Source organism: Egretta garzetta, unplaced genomic scaffold, assembly GCF_000687185.1.
Source record: "Egretta garzetta isolate BGI_Z169 unplaced genomic scaffold, ASM68718v1 scaffold138, whole genome shotgun sequence".
Taxonomy (NCBI): Eukaryota; Metazoa; Chordata; class Aves; order Pelecaniformes; family Ardeidae; genus Egretta; species Egretta garzetta.
Window position 1 is genome coordinate 841568 of NW_009260598.1, and position 21419 is coordinate 862986.

A 21419-nucleotide genomic window follows, 5' to 3' on the forward strand; every position below is an offset into this window, starting at 1 on the left:
AGATAAACTGTTTATGTGTGATGAACTCAGTTAATGCAGTAAGTTGCAGAAGGCTTCACAGTTTTTTCACGGCACATGCTGAAGCTGAGAGCACCTACAACCAGCAACAGCTCTCAGAACAGAAAGCGTTAGCTAAACTTTCAAATTTTTGAGGATATCTTGGTTTTTCCCTCCATACTGCTTCAGCTGGCTAACCACTGATTTCTAGTTGAACTTAAAAGGTCAGCTTTGATTTTGGTTGCAGTGAGGTTGGGAAGCAGTACTGAAAACCTGGTTTCCTGTTGTGTAAAGCATGCACAGTTTATGCTCGTACAATAGGACTCTTCTCCCTTCTGTTTGCTTTGAGGAATCTTAAGTTGCCAGTTGAACATTGGCTTGATCTGGCTGTCTGTGACAAGTTTTCTTCATGTATTCACTCGTGCAGCTTTTGCTGTTAGTGTGGTGGATTGAACATTCAGCTGCTTTGTAATTTCAAACCAAAACTACAGTAGAACTTGGTGCTATATGAATGACTTAACTCAGCCTGCTGCTGTTCCATTTTGTTGGGGTTTTTAGTTACTGTCATTAATCTCTTTAATATAACTCTTTATTCTTTCATAGCTCCTACAGTTGTTCCTGTTTCCAGTACTACCACAGCGTCTTCCAATACTACCACAGCGTCTTCCAATACTACCACAGCATCTTCCAATACTACCACAGCGTCTTCCAATACTACCCCAGCCAGTTCTGCTACCATACCTCATACTACTATAGGTAATACAATACCACTGAACACAGAATGGCAGTAAACTAGGAGATGGTGAATAAAATAAAGAACAAGGGCTTTTTCCACAGATTACTTTAGTAGCATGACTACTAAATATATGATGTATGGAATACATAAATGGTCCCAGGGTTTGGAAGAAGTGGATTTTATAAAACTAACAGAGAAGACACTTCTTTCCAATATAGTTAAGAATTGGCTCAGTGGTAATTGTTTGAATTAGGTTAGTCATTTTCACTACTCATGAGTTCTTAGGAGTTTGATTTTTTTTTTTTTGTTTGGTTTTGCCCAGTTGAAAAATTTCTGTTCTTATGCATGCTACCATCTTAACAGTGAAGTTAAAAAAAAAATAATCTCATCTTTAAAAGCATCTGCTGCTTAAAGGAGCTGGGAGATAACAAGTTGGTGCTTGATTAGGCTCAGAACAGCCTAATGTACAGCAGTGATGTGTAGCTTTGAGTAGACCTGCAAATTTTGGCACTTCTCAGGCACATAGTGGAATACTGATTAATTTTTAGTAATACTAATTGGGGCAGGGGGTGGTCAGAGACCTAGTTTTCTGGCTTGATAACGGAAGAGCTTTTAGGAGACAGTCTAGATACAGGTGACTGCTTATTTCAGTGATGTCATTCACAGTTAGTGGTTTGGGGGCTAGGGGGAGAAAGAGGAAGTTTTGCTATCCTGTAAGTGTTTATCTCCTGTCTAGAGACAATACATTAAGTACTTCTTAGTACAATAAGTACTAACTGATTCTAAGGGCTGTTTAATGAAAGTCCTCTGCCTTGATGCAGATTCTCAGTTGTCTTGAAGCAGCTGTCTTGATTCTTGTTCATATCGGCATTAATATCGGTGCTTAAAAGAAAAGTGGGTTTGTCTGAATGAAGAATCACTATCTGATCTGTGGAGCACCTTGAAATATTTGGATAAGAACGGTATGCAAGTTTTAAAAAAAAAAAACAAACAAAAACTTATTGGAGAAACTTGGGTTAATGCCATGCAACTGAACATCTAAATTGTGTGGGGTACAGTCTGAGGTCAAAGCTTATCCTTGTTTAAGCAAAACAAGGCAAATCATTTACATGAGAACTCTGGCCCTTGCAAACTTTGCTCTTGAAGCTTATGGTATGTACATACTGTCTTCTCTCAAACAGCTAACGTCACCAATGTAACTACACATGCTCCTCTGTCTACAACTGCTATTACTTCAGCTACCACAACAAGTATTCCAGGTAACGGCTACTAATAGTGTAATTAAAGCATTAAATACTTAGAAATTAATGTTGCTTTAAAGGTGTTATCTTGAAAGACTTACCAAGTGACAACATTAAAGTAGTATTGGTATATCTGCTGCTGTCACTTCTAACTTTATGGCATGTCTGATTTTGTTAAGGTGATATGTGTACATAGCAAGGTAATACCCTGAGAAACAGCTAGTTGGTGAGATATTAAAAGTCAGAAACATGCTGGTCGAATGAAATCGGCTGGCTGCTTTTAATAGTGTGGCTGGAAGTCACTATTTAACTCACTTATCTTTTGGAGGTGGTGTTTTGTTTTTCACTTGCAGCATAATAATGGGATACCTAAAAAAAAAAAAAAAACAACCCCAACAAACTAAAAAAAACTAAAAAAGATTTGGCTACAGTGATGGGAATAAGCTGGAGTGTTTTATTTCAGCATCAATCCTGAATATGCTGTTTCATGAAAAGCTCTCGTGAAGTAAAGCTCTTTAAAACTAGCCATCGGCAGATGGCTGTCACTTCCAGATTCTTATGTGTTGTGGCTTCAGCTGATTTCTTTAAGCATAACTTTTGGGGTAAAACAGTAGATGAAAGATAATTTAATTTGAATTTAAGCAAAAAAAAAAAGGAGCAAGCAGCAGAGATTGGAAAACTGTTTTGAATGTGAGCATATCGGTAATATACTTCTATGTAAAGGAGGAAAGTTTTGGCTTTGTGAAGTGCAAATAAAGTCCAGCTGGGACTTGCTCAATATTGAGGTCCAGAGCAGTTTGGCTATAAATAGCTCTAGCCTTATATAAACAGTATTTAATCAGAATTTCATTATCACTAATCTAAATGCAGTTGCTGACGTGTCTTTACTTCTGATTATTTTTTGTTTTCTTATTGGTGTTTGGATATTTTGAGTAATTTTAATACAAGGAAGCCAATACTAAGTGCACTCACAGACTCTTAATGTGGTATTTAACAGGTACAAATGCTACTGTGACTCCTGCATCACCTTCACGCAAATCTACGTTTGATGCTGCGAGTTTCATAGGTGGAATTGTCCTTGTGCTGGGTCTGCAGGCTGTCATTTTCTTTCTGTACAAATTCTGCAGGTCGAAAGACCGAAACTATCACACACTTTAGGACCTGCCACTTTATAATGGACTAGTAGCCCAACACCTGTAGTTCACTGAACCAAAATATTTTCTGTTGCTCATGGAAGACAGCAGTTCATAATATCCTTTAAATCCCTAAAAGAAGACTTTAAAAGAATATTTTTGCAACATTATACTTGGCAAGAGGTGATATGAATCTCTTCAACAGGATTACTTGCAATATGCTGCATGGGTTCTAATGGCTGTCTTATTTTCCTTTAGTGGCTGCTGCTGTGGGACTTTTTTTTGATATGCCAAATGTAGATGTTCAGAGATTCTTATTCAGTGGCAACACTGTCTTGAGTAGACAATCTCATGATGACTTATTGTGAAGGCTAATTTAATCAACATTTGATACAGTATCCCTTCAGTTTTATCAAGGTGTGAATTATTGGTGACTGACTTCAGGGAGTGAAATACCATTTATATTAGCTTGTGGCTCTTACAGCATGCTGTTAGAAAGAGGAACAAAACTGTAGAAGTAGGTAATGTCTTAACAGAGTAACATAACCCATAATTTTTTTTACACAAGAATAACAGTTGCCTCGTAAAATACTGCATTCCAAATAGAAATCCTGTGCCCTTTCCAATTAAAGTTGAGGGTGGAGAGGGGATGTAAGGATAATCCTTCGAAAGGGGAGATGAAGATTAGTGCCTTAAAAAACTAAAAATCAGTAGGCTGCAAAAGCGCCCCACCAATCTCAAAGATAAATAAAACTATTAAGTACTAGGTTTATATAGGAGAATGGAATACATGTGACTTGAGCATTCCAGTTTAAAACCTTTTTACACTAAATAACTGTCCCTTATTGACTTTGAGGGTGAGGGAGCATGGCACAGTAATGTTCAACTACAAACAGAAGCTTTAAGTTGTTTACCTTTTGTTCTGGCCTACAAAGACCAACCATAAAAATAGTAAAATTCAGTTCACTCCTTGTATAAAAAGGCAACAACTTACATTTATACTTGAAATACTGGTGTTTGGGAAAACCTGAGGCTTTTCTTATTCAAATGGTTCTTAAGTTCATTGCAAATAAGTTCAGCGTTTGGGTTTTTTGGTTTTGTTGGTTTTGGTTTTTTCTTTTTTACCCTCCTGTATGTCTGCTTGCTGAAGGAGCAATTAACAGTAGTTCAGAGGATCTGTTGATGTGATCCTGGTCAGGATTCCTGTAGTCCTGGAGCTGCCAGAGCTATACCTTTTTTCTTTCCCCTCCCCCCTTCCTGGCATCAGGTTTGTGTCACCCTGCAGTGAACTAGTTAAGGAAATCTATTTGGCCAAATAGTTTGGTTTGTTTTTTTTTTAAATTGGCCGGATCAGCCGTGTGATCTGAGTATTAAAGGTATGTCATCTCCAATGTAGGTTGGCTCAAGCACCTGTGAAAATAAACCCAGAGGAAAAATGGAAATACAGATAAAATCAAGTGGTGGATGTAGCACATAATACATAGCTTTTGATGATATCCCTTGATTATAAATTTCAGGATAATCTGTAGTACTGTCTTACTAGCCCTGACTTGACTGGAATTTGGCACCCAATGCAAAATGACAGCGTTAATGCAGATAATAGTGGTGGTGGAACTTAAATATGAAGCAAATTAAGTGCACTTAAGTTGGAAACTTAAAGTGCAGTGTTGCTTTCTTGTGTTCTAGTTTGAAAGGCATGGTTCCTATTGTGCTACATAGAAGACTCAAATTTCTACAAAATGCAGAGGTTACTCACTGGTACTGTACCTTTGAGTTCATTATCTTTTGGTTTTCTAAACAAAACTAAGACAATCAGCTCAGGTTTATTAATATGGCAGGGTGAGCAGCCAGTTTCCAGCAACAGTATATGTGTGAGTTAGATGGTATATCCTTGGCCTTATTGTGAAATCACTTATCTGTCCTTTCCCTATCTCAGAACTATTTTATTACATTTATTTGTTTAAAAAGATATCCATGAACTTGTATTCTGTGCTTTGAAGTGAGCAAAACACTCTTCTAAGGTGTGACAGAGTTCTCCTTCAGCTCGGCAAAGCAAACTATGCCTAGTATATAATTTTTTTGGCCTCAAAGGGCTATCTTTTGGAAAACTTGCAGGAAAGTGCTACAGAACACTTCATAGTATGGAAGGCATTGTCACAAAAAAGTTGTTGCTCTGTAAAATGTTGCTAAAATGCTTATATGTGAGCTATACTGATCCTGATTTAGGTTGCTGATAAAGTATGCTGGTAAAGCAAACTAAAAATAATTTTTAAAGTGCCTTAAAGTTGCTTAATCTTTTTGCCTCAAATTTTGTTTAAAAGGGTAGAAGGGATACCTTGCCTTAGTTACTAAATTTTTCTTGGTGCCAGCAATTGCTACTTTCCAAGACTTTAGGAAACCCAGGATCTCTGATATGTACAGATGCCAATCTGAAAAACTCGAGCTTGTACTATATCAACTTAGTCCTGTTCTGGAAGGCCTGCACTACACACCGCTTGCTCATTAGCCTTGCCAACAAGGTGTAATCCACAGTTTGCAGAGTTGTGGCTGGAGTTGTTTCCCTTTCAGTTGATCAGGGGGAGGGGAGGCTGGGTTATACATCTTCACTGTGTGCTTGGCTGCCTCACTGTAGAAAGTAATTACTCCTTTGTGAAATGGCAGTGTCAGCTGATCTGTGCTGTGTACTAGCAAAAAACCTGAAGTAACAACTTGCAGTTTTTCCTGGCCTTGTGTTTTGAAGTGGAAGGTAGCTCATAGATCTGTAGTTGTATTTGCCCCTAAATCAATTTTAGGCACTGAACTGTAGTGACTCTTCAAGTTACCTGGCTTCTTCTTGAAGCCAACTTGTGCAAATATCAAGCTGTTATCTTATGAATGTTTTCTGCAAGTGTTGCTGTAAAAGTTTGTATTTTGTCTTCAGTGGAAGAAAACTGAAACAGTTGTAATCGCAAAACCAAATTGATAAATAAAATCTGTTGAATGGAACTTTTACTTGTAAACTTTCTTTAATGTGAGCAGTCACAGAGGGGACTGTCTGCCAACTTTCTGGAGATAAGAGCTGTTTTCCATAGGATTTGAGGCATACTGTAGGAAAAGGTTTGAAGAGTTAAGTTAGCTCTCCTAAATACAGTGTGAACTTTGTGTCTGGTATGTGCAACAATACTGGTTCAGATTTAGAATTGTTTCCAAAAGAATTCTCATTGAGGTCATGTTTTCCATTTTGGTTTCACCCTGTTCTCTCCTTAATGGCAAGGCATTTACTAAGCGTTCACTTGGAACAACCTGTAAGGCTTAATGCTCTTCTTCCCAGTAGCAAACCTTGTAATACTGGATGTCAGCCTGTAAGGTGGAAGAGGGACTGCAGTCTGTGGTTCCAGGGAGGCTGCTGTTAACCCCTGCACTGTAGCATCTTTTCACATGAAGATCTTTGACCTTCATGAAAAAGGTATTGCTGTGAGCCTTACTTCTTTCCTGATTGCACGAGAAAGAGGAGGATATTTGCTAGAGAAAGACTGTCAGTATGCTTGAACAAGAGAAGAGAGGGGTGTGCAAGTCTGTAGTTGCAGACTGATAACCAGCAAAATGATAACCAGCTCTGAGTGAAGTAACCTCAGTAGTTTCACATCATGACCTTGATGCTCTTGTGGGTTGTGAATGTGTCAGCAGGTAGTATTGACATATCTAAGGCTCATATTACAGGAAATTGCAAAAGCTTTAGTAGTATTTCTGGAAAGGCTGTATAGAAATGGAGGAAACCTAGAGCTTCCTGATGTACGTAAAATTGCTGTGCCTTCCAGAATATCATCCATGTACTGCACCCAGTCAAGGAAGGACCGAGTTAAGTTTTTGTTACAATGCAGCACTGAAAACCTATGCACATTTGTTTATCCCTGTAGTACCAAGCCTGTGCTACTGCTGTTCTTTGAAGGTAGTCAGCTGTAGGTATAGCAGTCATTCAGAACTCATCTTTGAATTTTGCTGCATTAAGCTGAGTAATAACTTGGAGAAATATTTTTTCAAGAAGCTGTAATTAGCCTGAGACAGCCCTTTTCCTTCTACAGCTGTGATGACACAGAAGTGCTTCATACTGATGATACTGTTCTACTTCCAAGTTGGCATCTGGTTCCTGGAATGTGCTAGAATCACATTTGATGGCTTCTCTAGTGACAGCTGACCTTGTATAGTTATTGGTCACCTTGTCATTCATTTAGGGCATACCTTAAAAAGAACTCATGTTATTTGATAACTGATTCTACAGCATTCTGATTATATTGTGACTTGTTTTGATGTAGCAGCAAGCTTGAATGAAATAAAGCTTGTTTCAGTAATTGTGAAGGATGTCAGCCTTATTCTGGGAATCCTCTATCTCTAAATACTGCAGCATTCCTAACACATTTACTCAGTCTTTAACCAAGGCAATGCTGTTAAGGGTTACCCAACTTTAATTCTAGGTCTTAGTTACTTACAAAAAGAGTACTGAGGTACATGAGATTATTCATGTTCAGGGATGTGGATGATGCTGAAAGGCACATAAATTAGAATACTAACTCATCAAAAGCAATACAACTTGACATATCTCTGAAAGACAACTTTGAGTCCTTTGTTGCTTAGGCTATAGAAGCAAGCTTTTTTCTGTGCAAGAGAAATGCAGATAAATTTACACATTTTATTTCAGTTTTCTTCTAGTTAGTGTTGCATTGTGCAAGGAGCTGCCTGTCCTTCTTCCCCCTTCTAGGGGGAGGGGAGAGAAGGTGCTTAGGCAGGTGGAGGCACTGATGCTTTTGATGAGTCATCTTCAAACCAGCATGAAAGGTTCAGTGTACAGGCAGCAACCTCTGGGTGTGAGAGTGCTGCATTGGGCAGGATGTGGTGGCCAGGGGTTGCAACAGGAAAGTAGTTCAAAAAAACCCAACAAAAAAAAAAAAAAAACCCAAACACCAGACCCAATGCTTTTGCTCTCAGCACTTAGCTATGCTTTGTACCACCACATTCCAAGGTAGCCTTTTAGTTGTGACCTATATCCTTGCTTTCCTGCACTGTGAAGGGAAGACATGCAGTGCTGCTCTTGCTCAGGAGGAGGATCCACATCACCCACTTCCTAAAATGGATTAGCAGATGAACTGGAGCTGGTATTGACCACTGCATCCAAACATGTTGAAGGACATATGCACAGCACTGGAGTATTACTGCCTCTCTATGATTTGTAGGTAAGTTGTTCTTCTCTTACTCAAGATTGCCAGTTCAGTGGCATTTTCTAAAATGCCCTGGACTGATTAAAAATAGATTTAGGTTTACTTCTGGACCAGCCTTTGTTTCTGTTGCTGCATGAAGACAGTAGGAAGAGACTTTTCATTTAGATGTGGTAATAGCCTATCTGCTGTTCTCTCCTTCCATCTGCTAGGCACCTGAAAGCATAAGTAACATACAAAAAAAAAAAGTCACCAACCATGGCATGGTACTAAAAAAAAAAAAAAAACACACCAAAAAAACACCAAAAACCCCACCAACCTACAAACCCCTTTCCTGGACCATTGCTAACTAAATAGCTCCATCCCATCCCCTTTCATTAGTCATTTTTTGGAACTTTTTTTTCCCCTGTTTGTTAGCCATACATACTGGTCACCTTGCTCTTAAAGATAAATCTTCAAAGCGATTTGACTTGCTATCCAGATGAAATCTGCCTGGGCATGTATATACAAACCACAGCTTGCAAACTAGCAAAGTTGTTGCTTATTATTAATACCACCATTACTTACTGTCTTTGAGTGCTCCCCCCTCTTCCATTGCTGCTGCTTGGGTCAAAATTCAAAGGATGCTGCTGGTAATCACCATGCTGAGTGGATGCTGAAAGCTTGTTACTCTGGACCTGAGCAGCAGAACCTGGAGCGTTAGCAGCAACACTTAAAGCAGAATTCAAGTAAATGCAAAAGCTGTTGTTCCTCTCCTCTAAGCAGAATCACAGAATGGCAAGGGTTGGAAGGGACCTCAGGAGATCATCCAGTCCAACCCCCCTGCTAAAGCAGGTTCACCTAGAGCAGGTTGCACAGGACATCATCCAGGCGGGCTTTGAATATCTCCAGAGAAAGAGACTCCACAACCCCCCTGGGCAGCCTGTTCCAGTGCTCTGTCACCCTCAAAGTGAAGACGTTTTTCCTCATCTTCAACTGAAACCTCTTATGCTTCAGATTGTGCCCATTGCCCCTTGTCCTGTCCTGGACACAAACAAACAAAAAAAACCCAACCCACAAAAAACCCAAAACAAGTTGTGAACACTCAGCATAGTACTAATAGAATAATAGATTGCTTAGTCTGGAAAAAGTAGTTCATGGATGATCTTGACATGAAGTAGAACAAAAACTACCTGCAGATATTTGCAACAACTATCTGCAATTTTTGCAGCTCACCCCACGCCCTTGTCATTCATAGTAATGAGAGTATCAGCATTCATTCCTCCAGCAGGAGACATCTTCCTGAAGCAGAAAATTCTTGCTGGCCCAAGTCTACTTCATTATATGAGACTATTTTCCCCACAACTTTGTCTTTCCTAGTCCTGTTGAAAGCCAAGATTAAAAGGGGTGGGTGGGTGTTAAATGATCTGTTCCCAGAGACACTAAATTCCCCAGTGAATTCCAGTTTTCATCATTGTATATTTCTGAAAAGCAGAGATGCTGCCACTTAATGACAACCCTTCAGCCACTAAAAAAACCCCCCACCAAATCAAATGCTACACTTGCTATCAGTCATAATGTGATTTAACCCTGATTTGTATCTATTTACAATGTACTCTACAACTTCTTAACCCTATGTTACCCTTTCCCATTGACTTTAGGTAAAAAGGGGAGGGTATTTTTGCTGTATAGCTGTAATCCTGCACTTGTTAATTGAGACCGCCTTCCTCCTCCTTCTCAGATACAATCTGAGAAGTTTCAGACCACATTGGTTAGCTGTTTCTGGCATTATTTCAGGGTGCGTGGCCAAGGGAGCAGCACATCTATCCAGTCTGATCAGACTGCATTCTGTGTCCCTGCATCCTCAAGCACATGAACCCAGAAAGAAGTGCAGCAACTGTTTTACATTACTGAGATAGGCCGTGGTCCAGTGCGTTTGAGGGGGAAGAAGATGTGAAGATGGCGGAGAAGGAATGGAGAAAAAGATAGAAGACATGGCTCAGACTGCTGATCCACAGATCATTCTTACAAGCTGGCTGAAGTCTTAGGCTATGTGGGCAATTCCTGGGGTTGTCATGACTGGTTTCAAAAATACCTTCACCTTTACAGTCAAAACAGGGCTATTACAAGTAACAGTTGCCACCCCTATACAAAAAGGTCTGGCCAAATGCTATAGGTATGAAGTCAGCTTAGTGACAAAGTACAACTCAGATTAATTGAAAAAAAACCCATATCTTCCCATGATGCAAGTCTGGATTGCCTTATGAGAAGTACTAGTATTAATGCATCAAAAATGATAGCTATTTAATATTGACTTACTACCTGGAAAATGACTTCTTACACTGCTTATATTATGGGACAACAGCTCTGCAGTCTTCCTACTACCTTTTTGAAGGGGGAAAAAACCCCACCACCAAACCTCACAACATCTATCTACTGTTACAGACCCAGGAATAAAAAAAAAAAAGTCACAAGTAAAAAAGGTAGCTACAATACATTGCAGGGTTTTAACACATTTCAGACTAGGTGTCTGTAGCTTTATGGAGCTCCTATGTTGAGCATAGAGAAATTCAAGCTTCTCAGCCAATTTTTACAGCTCTGCGTTATGTTTAACAATGGTAACTCATTACAGGAAAAAAAGAGTAATAATTCATGACCTTTCTGTCACAGCTGCTTTCCTTGTGCTCAGTAGCATCAGTGTGACTTAAAGGATTTGCACCAACTTTTCCCCTGAACTTTATCAATTTAAAGCCAGAGAAACCAAGTGTATTCATGTATTAATTAAAGATACCTCCCTGTTCTTTTATTTCCCTATATTTGGTTCATGTCTTGTCTTCAGCAGTGTGCTAATGAGCCTTTCTCAGTTTCCTTTGGCAGGAATAACTAACATCTTCCTGCAGAAGGAAACTGTAATTAAATCTGTAGGACTTCATATTCTTCATGGCATAGAAATGCACCTTGAAAGACCATTGGAGTTTTTTTCCTGTTTACTTAAGTTACTAGGAATTTAGGTATCACCCATCAATTTTTCTGCATGAGTTTATCAGGCTGACAGTAGGATTTTGATACCCCAGAGAAAAGCAGCAACTTCAGGCAGGTAGGAGTAGAAATCCCTAATCAAGCTTTTAAGCTACATGAATTATGTAAGCATTATGTTAACAAGTTACCTAACAAACAGCTGAGAAGAAAGATTTTTTTGTTAAAGGTTTAAGTTCCAGGTTAATTCAATTAAGGGCTAGAAAGCCTCCCACTAGTGTTCTGAGACCCTCTAAAGCTACCCAAAATAATAGGCATGTATCTAATCAAATTACAGGGGTACAGTCTCATTTGGCTGCCCCACGTGGTTGGTAAGTAAGCAAGCTGTTCCAAGACCAGAGCCACTCATGAAGCCTGATTTCCTACCACTTGGGATCCTTTGTTGCCTAATTGCCTCCTCCCCTAAATGCAGTGCCCCTCATATTTCCCAAAACAAGAGACAACACAAGTTAGGGTTTAAAGTTATTAATGTGAGAGTGCTGCTTGAGCAGCTGCAGCATAAGGCTTTGGAGCTGTCTGACTTCTCCTCAAGATTGTTTTAGGTCTTTCTGCTCTACCTAAAGGCTTTCATTACAGAGGAGAGAAGCCTATTGCTTCAAAGGTTAAGGAGGGATTCAGAGACATGGACACATAGCTCTTAAGACTTATTTCTCCAAGCAAGCAGGTTACGACACACAGCTTGTCTTTACCTGCTGTCGCATTCCTCTGGGAAACTGCAGCTTCCAGGTCATAAACTTGACACTGAAGTTCATCAGCCTGCTGGAAGTCCTCCCGTTTTAAACTGCACTCTTGGGTTAACTGGCTTCCTATCTAGAAGGTGGTAAAAGCATTAATGGCAGCAACAAAAATTCATCATCTGACAGCTCTGCCTCAAAGCAGATTTAAAGGAAAAGATGATGTCACCCTGTGTACTCTTGTGAATGAGAGGCCATCACTTCTTGCTGGTCGAAATAATCCATAATTACAGCTTTGTTAAATATATCCATGATCCATCTGAATGCAAAATACAGCATAAGTAGTGCAAATTGACATTCTCATTATTGTTTAATAGGAATCTGCATTTCAGGCATTGCTGGAGGAAGATAAAAACAATACAGAGGCCTCTTCTCACTGTTCTCTGCACGTAGCCCAAATTAGACAAGACCCTACCTCCATTTTCAGTGCAGAAGTGTGTGGAAAAAGCAGCAGCTCTTCCCTCATCTCTCCCACAGACTCTGTAATTTGCTAACTAAGTTTAAATGGAGTGTTTGTTAGTGTTAATGACCACATAGGTGCTAGCTGCAGCTGGGACTGTCGTGTGGCAACAAAAGCCTCCCCACTGCAGTTTTCTTTCCTGGTCTCCTTAAATGCTGGTCCAGATGTTGACAACTCTGATCTCTTGAAGGGTTATTTTGTAAACACAGCAAAACAGTTTGGAGCCCCATCAAAGACAGATCCCAATGAAATCGGTGGGCTTACGTGTCTGCACCAACTGCTTTGGCTGTGTAAAAAATCTTTCGTATGATTTTGGTTACAAGACATGCCAGCAGCCTGAGAAAGTGTTCCCAGCAGAATAGCATTTGTCATCCTGACTCTGGAAAACAAACAGCCCATGCTTTCACCTTGATGCTTTAGAAGACTGAAGACAATATATTTTGCTCGGTTTACAGGAGAGGCATTCATATACATTTAGAAAGTTTTTTTTCCCCCTCTAGACCAAGAAAGCAAGGGCAAGGAGACTTCAGTGGCAGCACAGTTGTCAGTTAGTAGATGGATTCATCTAGTTAAAGTCTAATCGAGTGGTTTCCAAACAGTCTCTTGTTCTGCGGGCTACACTACAAAAGCAGCACTGCACATTTCACAGCCAAGAGCCCACTCTACCAGCTGTGCTAAACTGTATTTACTTGACCAAATCAGTTTTTAACTTGAAGTAGTTACATCTCTTTTACAGGAAGATAATCTTAAAAGTGGATCTGGTTACGCAGTTACACTACATCAATGATTAGCAATACAGTAACAGATTTAAACTCAATATATCAGTTCAGTCGGATGGCGTCAATTCAGTGACAACTAATGCCATTGCTGTGGCCAGACTGCATTAAAGCAGTTCCCTTCCCAATACGTTCATTTGGCAGTCCAGAATTTGGGAAATGGTGGTGTAACCTATGGGCAGAGGGTTTATATCAAATGCAGACTAGATAAAGCAAAAGGACAGCAGTCTGTCAGCTCTGCAGCACTGGTGCCAAGGTAGCAAACCCCTCTGGGAAACATCACAGGGTGAGCCAGGAAAGCGACAGGCGCTTGCAGACCCGGGAACATGGCCCCAGCAGGGAGGCAGAGCCCGAGTGAGGCTCCAAAGCTCCACGTTGAGCCTCGTGACGAGGACAGCGGTTACAGCAGAGGCCTCGGGCACAGTGCCGGGGGATATCCCGACAGGGGACACACAGCTGGCCGCTTGCTGCTCTAGCTGCTGTACCCCCATTCCCCCCAGGGGTGCAAGCACGTTCTCAAGCGCTGCACACCCATTCCCGGTGCACTGTCACCTTACACAAACTCTCAGGCAGTTTACCTCTCAATTAAGGAGAATACTACTCACTTTCTAGAGCGAAGATGCTGAACCAGACTCAATAGGAAAGCCCTGAGAAGCAGCAGAAACACAAGATGCCACCAATGGGTGGAACATGGCCCTAAGCACCCAGACCCTCAGTTAGAGCACTGGGAGGGCTGCAGTGGAGCTCCAAAATTCAGACACTTGAAGGGATACACTCAGATGTGGTCAGACAGTGTTAAAACTTAAGACATCTCTCCAGCAGTGCTACTGGTTTTATTTGTCAAATCTGCATTATGGGCTTACCTGCTGCATTTCTTTTTTGGCCTTTTTTTGTTGAAGATGGCATGTTTTAGAAGATTTTTCAGCTTCCTTGGTTAGGCATTTCACTCTCTGCTCTTTTTCTCCTACCTCTTCAAGCATCTTCTCTGTGTTTTCAGCTTTCATCACATGAGTATTTGTCTCTTCTTGGTTTCTTGTATCTTCCTCTGTACTGCTTCCAACAGCATTTGTTTCTACAACATACAATCACAACAGCTTCAGACTCAAATTGCTTTCCCCCAGTTCCCCTGATACCTTTTTCAATTTCCTTTTAAACCCTAATGACCAGTCCTCAGATGTCATGCCCAGCTGAGCTGATGAGGAAGAGACCCAATCCCACATGGCTTGCTACTGAAGATAATGAAATGTTAGTAAATAAAACTGAATTATCCTATAGTCTTATGAAAGGACCACAGTCAGACCTCAACCCAAAATAAAATTTGGGTTGTAGGAACAGGGAGCACAAGGGAAGGATAAGGGGGAGTTGGAACAGAATGCTGTATTTACATCATTGCTTGTTAGAGTGAGAAGCCTCAAAACAACATTCATGTGTAGAATTCTTTCAATTGCAAATGAACAAGGCACGGGTTGCTTCCAGTTTCCTGTCTTGTGTAATTTGCTTTCTGCAACCAGCCTCTGGTCTGCATGTGGAACTTGTTTTTAAAACAACATCTAAACAAGGAAAGAGAGGGTGAAAATGAGCACAGCTTTTTCAAACATTGCTGTCTATACACCGTTTGTAGAGACAGCCAGTAAGTATGGCTTCATCTGAGAATCTGTACCACAACTGAATGCAATAGTGTTACAAGCCAGTCCATATCAGGTAAAACCCTCCTGTAGAGCCAAGGGTTGTGGAATGGAGTCTGCTGCACTTTGTAAATACCATCATGACAATCTACCAAAGAGAGAAACTAGGGAGAAAGAACCAGAAGCTGATGTCAGAAATCAAAGAAAAACTAAAACAACAACGACAACAAAAGCAGCTGCTACAAAGATGGTAGATGCAGTGGGTCTTTTGGAAGTAAATTGACAGCTTGACAGTGAAGAAAATAAATGTATCGGCCAAAGGCAACTCCGCTCTGGTGAAAAATCTGAATACAAAGAGCTAAAAGCAGCCACAGCCTAAACATTTCTCACTGGGGAGCTATCTAAGGCTTCCTAAGGTTGGAGTTTCATAGACTGATAAGTTCACAACAGAGCTTAATTACCCTTGTACTGGAATGAGTACGATGGTTTAGCTAAACCACGTTTCCCAGAAAGGCATCCAGTCTTGACTTGAAGATACTCAGTTAAGCATACTGTCATTTCTACGGTTAATCACATTTTGGAAATGTTGTTTCTACTTCCCTGTTTTCAGTTTGCCTGACCTCAACTGCTAGGCACCACCTCTTGTCAAACCTTTCCCTAAGAACCCTTTGATACCTGCTACTCTCTCCCAATAAAAATACCTGTAACCAAGCCACTCTTCTTTCAGATAGGCTAAACAGATTGAGCCTTTTAGGAGCCCTCTGCTAGAAAGCATTTCCTGCAGCTTTTTCCTCAAATTTTTTTTCCTCAAATAATTTTTGTAACTCTTCTCCACACTCAATTTTTTCTTCATCTTTTTTAAGTAGTACACTCTGGAACCAGCAGCAGTATTTCAGTGTGTTGTACATAGAGCTACAAACTAATTTTTAATATATCTGCATTAGTCTCCTTTTTATAAATGAAAAGATTGCAGCATCCATCCTTTCCAGTACCACACTACATGGCCAGTCATCTGTTACGACCCCTGTCCTGCCCAGGGATGCAGCCACCCTGTTCTGTGCAAGTCCTGCTTTCTTCTCCTTCTTCATCCACCCAGGCATTGACCTACTTCTCGGAGGAATAACCAAGTTACCAAGCTATCTGTGTGCTTCTGTACTCCTGCTCTGCCCATATCATTATTCACTAAATGTGCCTTATCAAATTCACTAACATTCCTCCCCAAATATGTCATTGGTACATTTTAAAATCTGTAATTTTATATTTATTTCCAAGCCACTGACAAAAATGTTGAATACGGATAGTGCTGCTACCAACCCCCCTAGAAATGCATCAGTAACCATCTTCATTTAATGAAAATAACACATTTCTAGATGTCAAAAAATGTAGCTCTCAATCCTTTTAGTGTTTTTATTGATATTGTTTAATACTAAAGTTTAAAATTCAGAAGTAATGTGCTGCTAACCCAAGAGTTACAAGGCCCTTCCAGGTAGGTGGAATCTCTAGCATTACGCTTCTCTATCTAACTTTTAATCTTATCAGCAGAATGAAATGAGGTCGGTTTGACAAGACTTGTTTTCCATACAATCATCTTGCTTGGCATTAAGTATGTTGCAAGCGAAGGGTGTGCTTTTCAGCTTGACTTTGAGGAATGGGCCATTTTAGCATGTGTAGCCATCTGTAGAAGTGAGAGGGAGCTTGCTGTGGCAGTGATATATCCATGAAGGTGTTCAGATGGGAAAAAAAATGTGCAATGAATTTGTTCTGGATTTAATGACAATATCCCAGAATGTTTCCTTGGAATTTAATGATTGGGTGGAAGACTAATAGCCTCAAGGTCTGGAATTTATTTTTTTTTTTTTTTTATCTGTGGCATAAAATATTAAGTGTCATTTCCTCTTCTAAAACATACATCCAGCACTGCCAATGGCATACATAAACGTAGTGCCTGTCACTGTCATTTTGGTACGTGACTCCAAGATGCTACATTTTTTTTCCTAGTTCTCTCTACCTGCAGTGGTGAAAAAACTCAGCCAGACACATCGTTTCAATGCCACGAAAGACATATCCAGCTTTAGTAACTGTATTACGCAGTTAGTTTTGAATCCATTTCTCTCCTAGAATAACAGTAGGCAAACTCCCCATTAAAGCAAGCAAGATAGGGAGAAGAATTCAACTTGTTGCGCTGGTGAATCAGGACCTGTTGCATTCAGATACCTGTTTATGTCGCTGTTTCTTTAGCTTGTCATTTTCTGCCTGAGATTTTGCAAGAGCTTTCCTTACAGACATGAGCTGACCCTGAACCAAAGTCACCTCTTGTTCTGCCATCATCATAGCATTCAGACACTCCTTTTTGTTTTGAAGAGCTTCCTGCAAACAGAAAGTACATAACAGAAACAATGATGAGAGCAGTGATTTTCTCTTTTACATAGCGGTGGGTTTCTTGAAAGGTACATCTCTCCGAGAATTTTGGTAAAGTGAAATTGAATTGTCCCTATTTTCTAGTAAAGGCTGGACCTTTTTTTAATGACAAAATGAGGAACAGGATGGACAAGAGGGGTCCTCTAAAGGGGAAAATGTAGGATAATCTTTCATATGGGTACAACTGCACATCTTTAAGTGCTTGTGTGCAAACAAGCTCAAAGCAATGCAAAACTTGATCTCTCTTATGCATTAGAAAGACCTGTCCAGCTACTAATCCGTTTATTCCTTCATCATCTCTAAAGTAAAAATGAGTGTGGTAAAGTTTGTTTTCCTTCTGGGCAGGGGAATTTGTTTGTTTTAAACACAAACATAAACAGGTATATACATGTTACCATGCCAGGCACAGATTTAACAGCCCTCTCTCCTTTCCCAGCCATTGAAACCGGAAAAAGCAAGGTCCACTATCCTCTGTGCTTAGAATGGAGGACAGTGAAATACAAGTTCTTAGATCTTCAGGATCATTCCAACATTAGACACAAGAAAGCTCTGTCTGAGCAAGATGAGCTAGTTTCTAATTTTAAAAAGCCATTTTTACCATTTACTTTTATCAGTTTCAGACTTTTCTTTTAAATCCTGTTAAGATAGCTTTTATTTAAATGCACAAATTTGCAATAATTCAATCCATCTTTGACTGATCTGTTTAATAAAACAGTCTAATGATTTAGCATCTCCCTGATATAACTGAACTAAGTGTATGCACATGCAGTTTTATTTCGGTTTAAAATTAACAAGCACACAAAACCCATTTTGTTTTGACTCTTTTTAATTTAACAAATATGATCCATTCTGCCTTGCCTTTGTTTGACATGTGCAGCTAATTAACCTATATAACAATCAATAACCTGTTTGTTCCATTCTAATCAGCCTCATTTAAAGCACTGAGGCACTTTTCTTTCCATCCTCCTTCACTTCAGTTTAATCTAGTCATTTTTGTGCTTCATCTTGTATTTCTGTAATTAAATTTATAAACCTCATGCTGTGTTCTGCTTTGTTTAAGCAGATACCAATTAAAAAAAAAAACAAAAAAACCACCTCAGTTACCTCCCAAGCCAACAGTCTCGTTCATTTTCACTTCATGTCTGCCTGTCTTCTTTTTCATACGTTTTGGTCCGTTGTGAAATAGTTGGGTTTGATATGTCATAATTAGTCTTCTGAGTCAACAACAGAATTAGGAGTACTGTAGGCTACTCATACTTCCTAGACTCTTGCTTCTAGCAAGGCATGAGGGATTTGTTTCACACTCTTCACATTTGAAGACCACCCTTATACCCATAATATAGAGGAGGAAAAAGTTTAGAATTTTTACCTAAAATCTGCAGTTACCATGAGATCCTATAGACTCACTAAGTAACAGTGAGCTGGCCCAGTCTGACCATTAGTTCTGCAGAAAATTAGAGACTAATAACAGGTGAAATGGTAGGGAAATATCACCTTCTCAGCATCTCTAAGCTTTGCAGAGAGCTGTGCCTTCTGAGTGGTTTGCTTCCAACAGTTCAGAGCCTTTAGCTTACAAACCAGCTTGCTTAGCCTGATATTTTCATCCTGCAAGAGCTGCAGCTGTTCCTGCTAAAGAAGACATCAATAAGATTAGACCCACAAAGATTACTTTCCCCAGGAAGAAACGTGTGGTTTGGAAGTAAATACAATTGTAAAAGCATGCAACTATTTGTATTTCGGTTTAATTTTCAAATGCTCAACCTTTGCAATTTGAAACAGTGCAGCCTTTGGCAATAAATTTCTGTTACTGTGTCTCCAGGGAAACAGGAAATGTGAACATTGCCCAGAAACTGGGGAAAAAAAAAAAAAAAAGGAAGACATTTAATCCAAAACAGCAAGCAGGTAAACCCCTCCAAAATGAAGCACTGTTAATGGTGATAAACACTATTATGCCAAATGGGGATTCTGCTTTATACCAAATTCAGTAACCTGGTTCACCCTCATTACAATGACCCTGATAAGAACAAAATCAGTGGATTCATGAAAAGTATAGTCATCGGATTTTCTTCTTTGTTAAAAATAGCAGACTTCCTCCTGAAACCTTCTTAAGGCAGAGGAAAACAGTTGCATTATGCAAAAATCATACAAACAAGGGTTACAGAGGACCGCTGAAGGTCCTGGCCCTCCTGGCAGAGGTGTCTCTGCACAGAAGATCCACCACTCACTGTCAACTCACCTTCTTACCCTTTGTGGCCCATATTAGTTTTATCTGCAGCCCGGCTTTGACCTTCCTAATTTCATCGCTATGCATCTGAACTCTGATAACTCTGCCTTTGTTGCCTGTCCATGTTTCCACTACTTGCAATCTTTCTTTTTTGTATTTTAGTCCATTAAGAAGCTCCTTGCTAAGGCAAGTAGGGATTTGCCGTGGTTGGCTCCTCTAGCATTTGTTTTTAGCATATTGCCACTAATGCTGTCTAGGAACTCCCTAGGCTTTCACAAGGCTGTGTTCCCCTTCCAGTAGATTTCCAGGTGGATAAAACCTCCAGGAACACCAAGGCCTGAAATCAAAACCACTTTTCTTAGCCCTCTATAGAGAGGCCCATCCACTTTATTCCAGGCAGTCTGGAACGAGAGTCCCCGCCACAGTCATCAGTCATCACTAACGTTCCTCCCTCCTCTGACCTTGACTCATAGGCTGTCAGTCGTACATCTCCACATTCTTATATGAGCTCTGTGCAGGGAATGAACTCCTTACACAGAGTGCAATTCTCACTCCTCTTCTTCCCTGCTGATCCTTCTTAAACACCCAGTAACCACCCATGACCATGGTGTGCACCAGCCTGCTGAGTGCCCATGACTCTGCTCAAACCACAGCCCTTTGACTGTACATCAGCCCCCCACTCTCCTTGCTCACTGCCTCTGCACGGCCATTTCTGAGTGGGCATGTGGTAGTCTCCCTGCAGCCTTCTCACACACGGACCTCTTCCATTTCCACTGGTTCTGCATTTACTTCTGGGTGTCCCTATCCCCCAGGTGTACTGGGGGTGTTGAAAGCCCTTCTCACTCTGTTTGCCTTATGGTTATATCCTGTTTCACAAGCTTCTCTGCAGGCGTATTTGCTTTAGACAGAAGTATTTAGCCGTTATCCATTTCATCTCATTTGTATTCACTGACTGACTACCGTAATGCTAGTATAAATTGAACTTCACTGAGGAGGAATATGTTTGACTAGAAAAGGGATTGATTTGGAAGTTGTAGCCTGGAAATGACTTTCCAGGCTTTAGTTTATAACTCCCAGAACATCAGTTTTGAGGGCATTTTTTCAAAACATCAAACTGAATACATTTTTTATTCTAATTAACCCCAAGTGGCAAAAAGGATTCTGTCCCCATTCTTTTATGTGACCAACTTGCATGGTGAGAAGATAAAACTCCCATCAACACATTTATCAGGGTCACTGAAACATCACATTCTCTTCCCCGCCCCCCCTCCCCCCAAAAAAGGGACAATGACAACACATGGCAATGCTGACATATGATTGAATGTGAGTTCACATTTATATGTCTTCAGATCCAAGTTCAACCTCTCTGATGTTCACCTATGTAGAAAACATGGTGTTAGTTTCGCTCAGAACAGACTGAAAGCAGAGTCCCTAAGTTTAGAACCAAATTCAGTTCAAATACTTGCAGACATTCAGGGTCTAAGGGCTGGGTTTGGCCAAAAATTTCTGCACTTGGAGCATAAACACAGGGTCAAAGATGATTGATTCAAGACAGTCTGACAAATGAGTAGCCATTAATAGAGTCTAGTAATGGACTGCCTCCGTGCTTTTCACCCAAGCGATGTCCCAGATAGAATGCAATATCTCAAGTCATCTTCAGCAAGCCTAACCAGAATATTATCTTTGTGCTCGTTTACTGACACGCATATGTATTTCCTTACTTTAGACAAATGTTCTCTCAAGTCACCATTATTTTTAGTGGAGCCAAACTTTTTCCTCAGGTCAATCATACTGTCAACTCCTTCTCTTCTCACTTCACTGATGATTTCAAAGACTTGTTGCTCAATGCTAAGGCAATAGACATCCAACTT

The 21419-nt window shown here is 40.2% G+C and overlaps 2 protein-coding genes across 2 annotated transcripts in view; one reads left to right on the top strand and one right to left on the bottom strand.

Moving 5' to 3' along the window:
• The window catches only part of CD164 (CD164 molecule), a 20585-nt gene extending 13257 nt beyond the window's left edge, over positions 1 to 7328 (top strand). Inside the window, exons 4-6 of the mRNA XM_035900310.1 lie at positions 601 to 753; positions 1915 to 1992; positions 2972 to 7328. Of these exons, the coding sequence (XP_035756203.1) occupies positions 601 to 753; positions 1915 to 1992; positions 2972 to 3132 (392 nt within the window). The 3' untranslated portion in view covers positions 3133 to 7328. The remainder of the gene's footprint in view (positions 1 to 600; positions 754 to 1914; positions 1993 to 2971) is intronic.
• Positions 7329 to 8460: 1132 nt separating this feature from the next.
• The window catches only part of LOC104131573 (coiled-coil domain-containing protein 162), a 22034-nt gene continuing 9075 nt past the window's right edge, over positions 8461 to 21419 (bottom strand). The window contains 4 exon segments of the mRNA XM_009644753.1: positions 8461 to 8512; positions 8864 to 8987; positions 12001 to 12121; positions 14145 to 14353. Coding sequence (XP_009643048.1) covers positions 8461 to 8512; positions 8864 to 8987; positions 12001 to 12121; positions 14145 to 14353 — 506 coding nt within the window.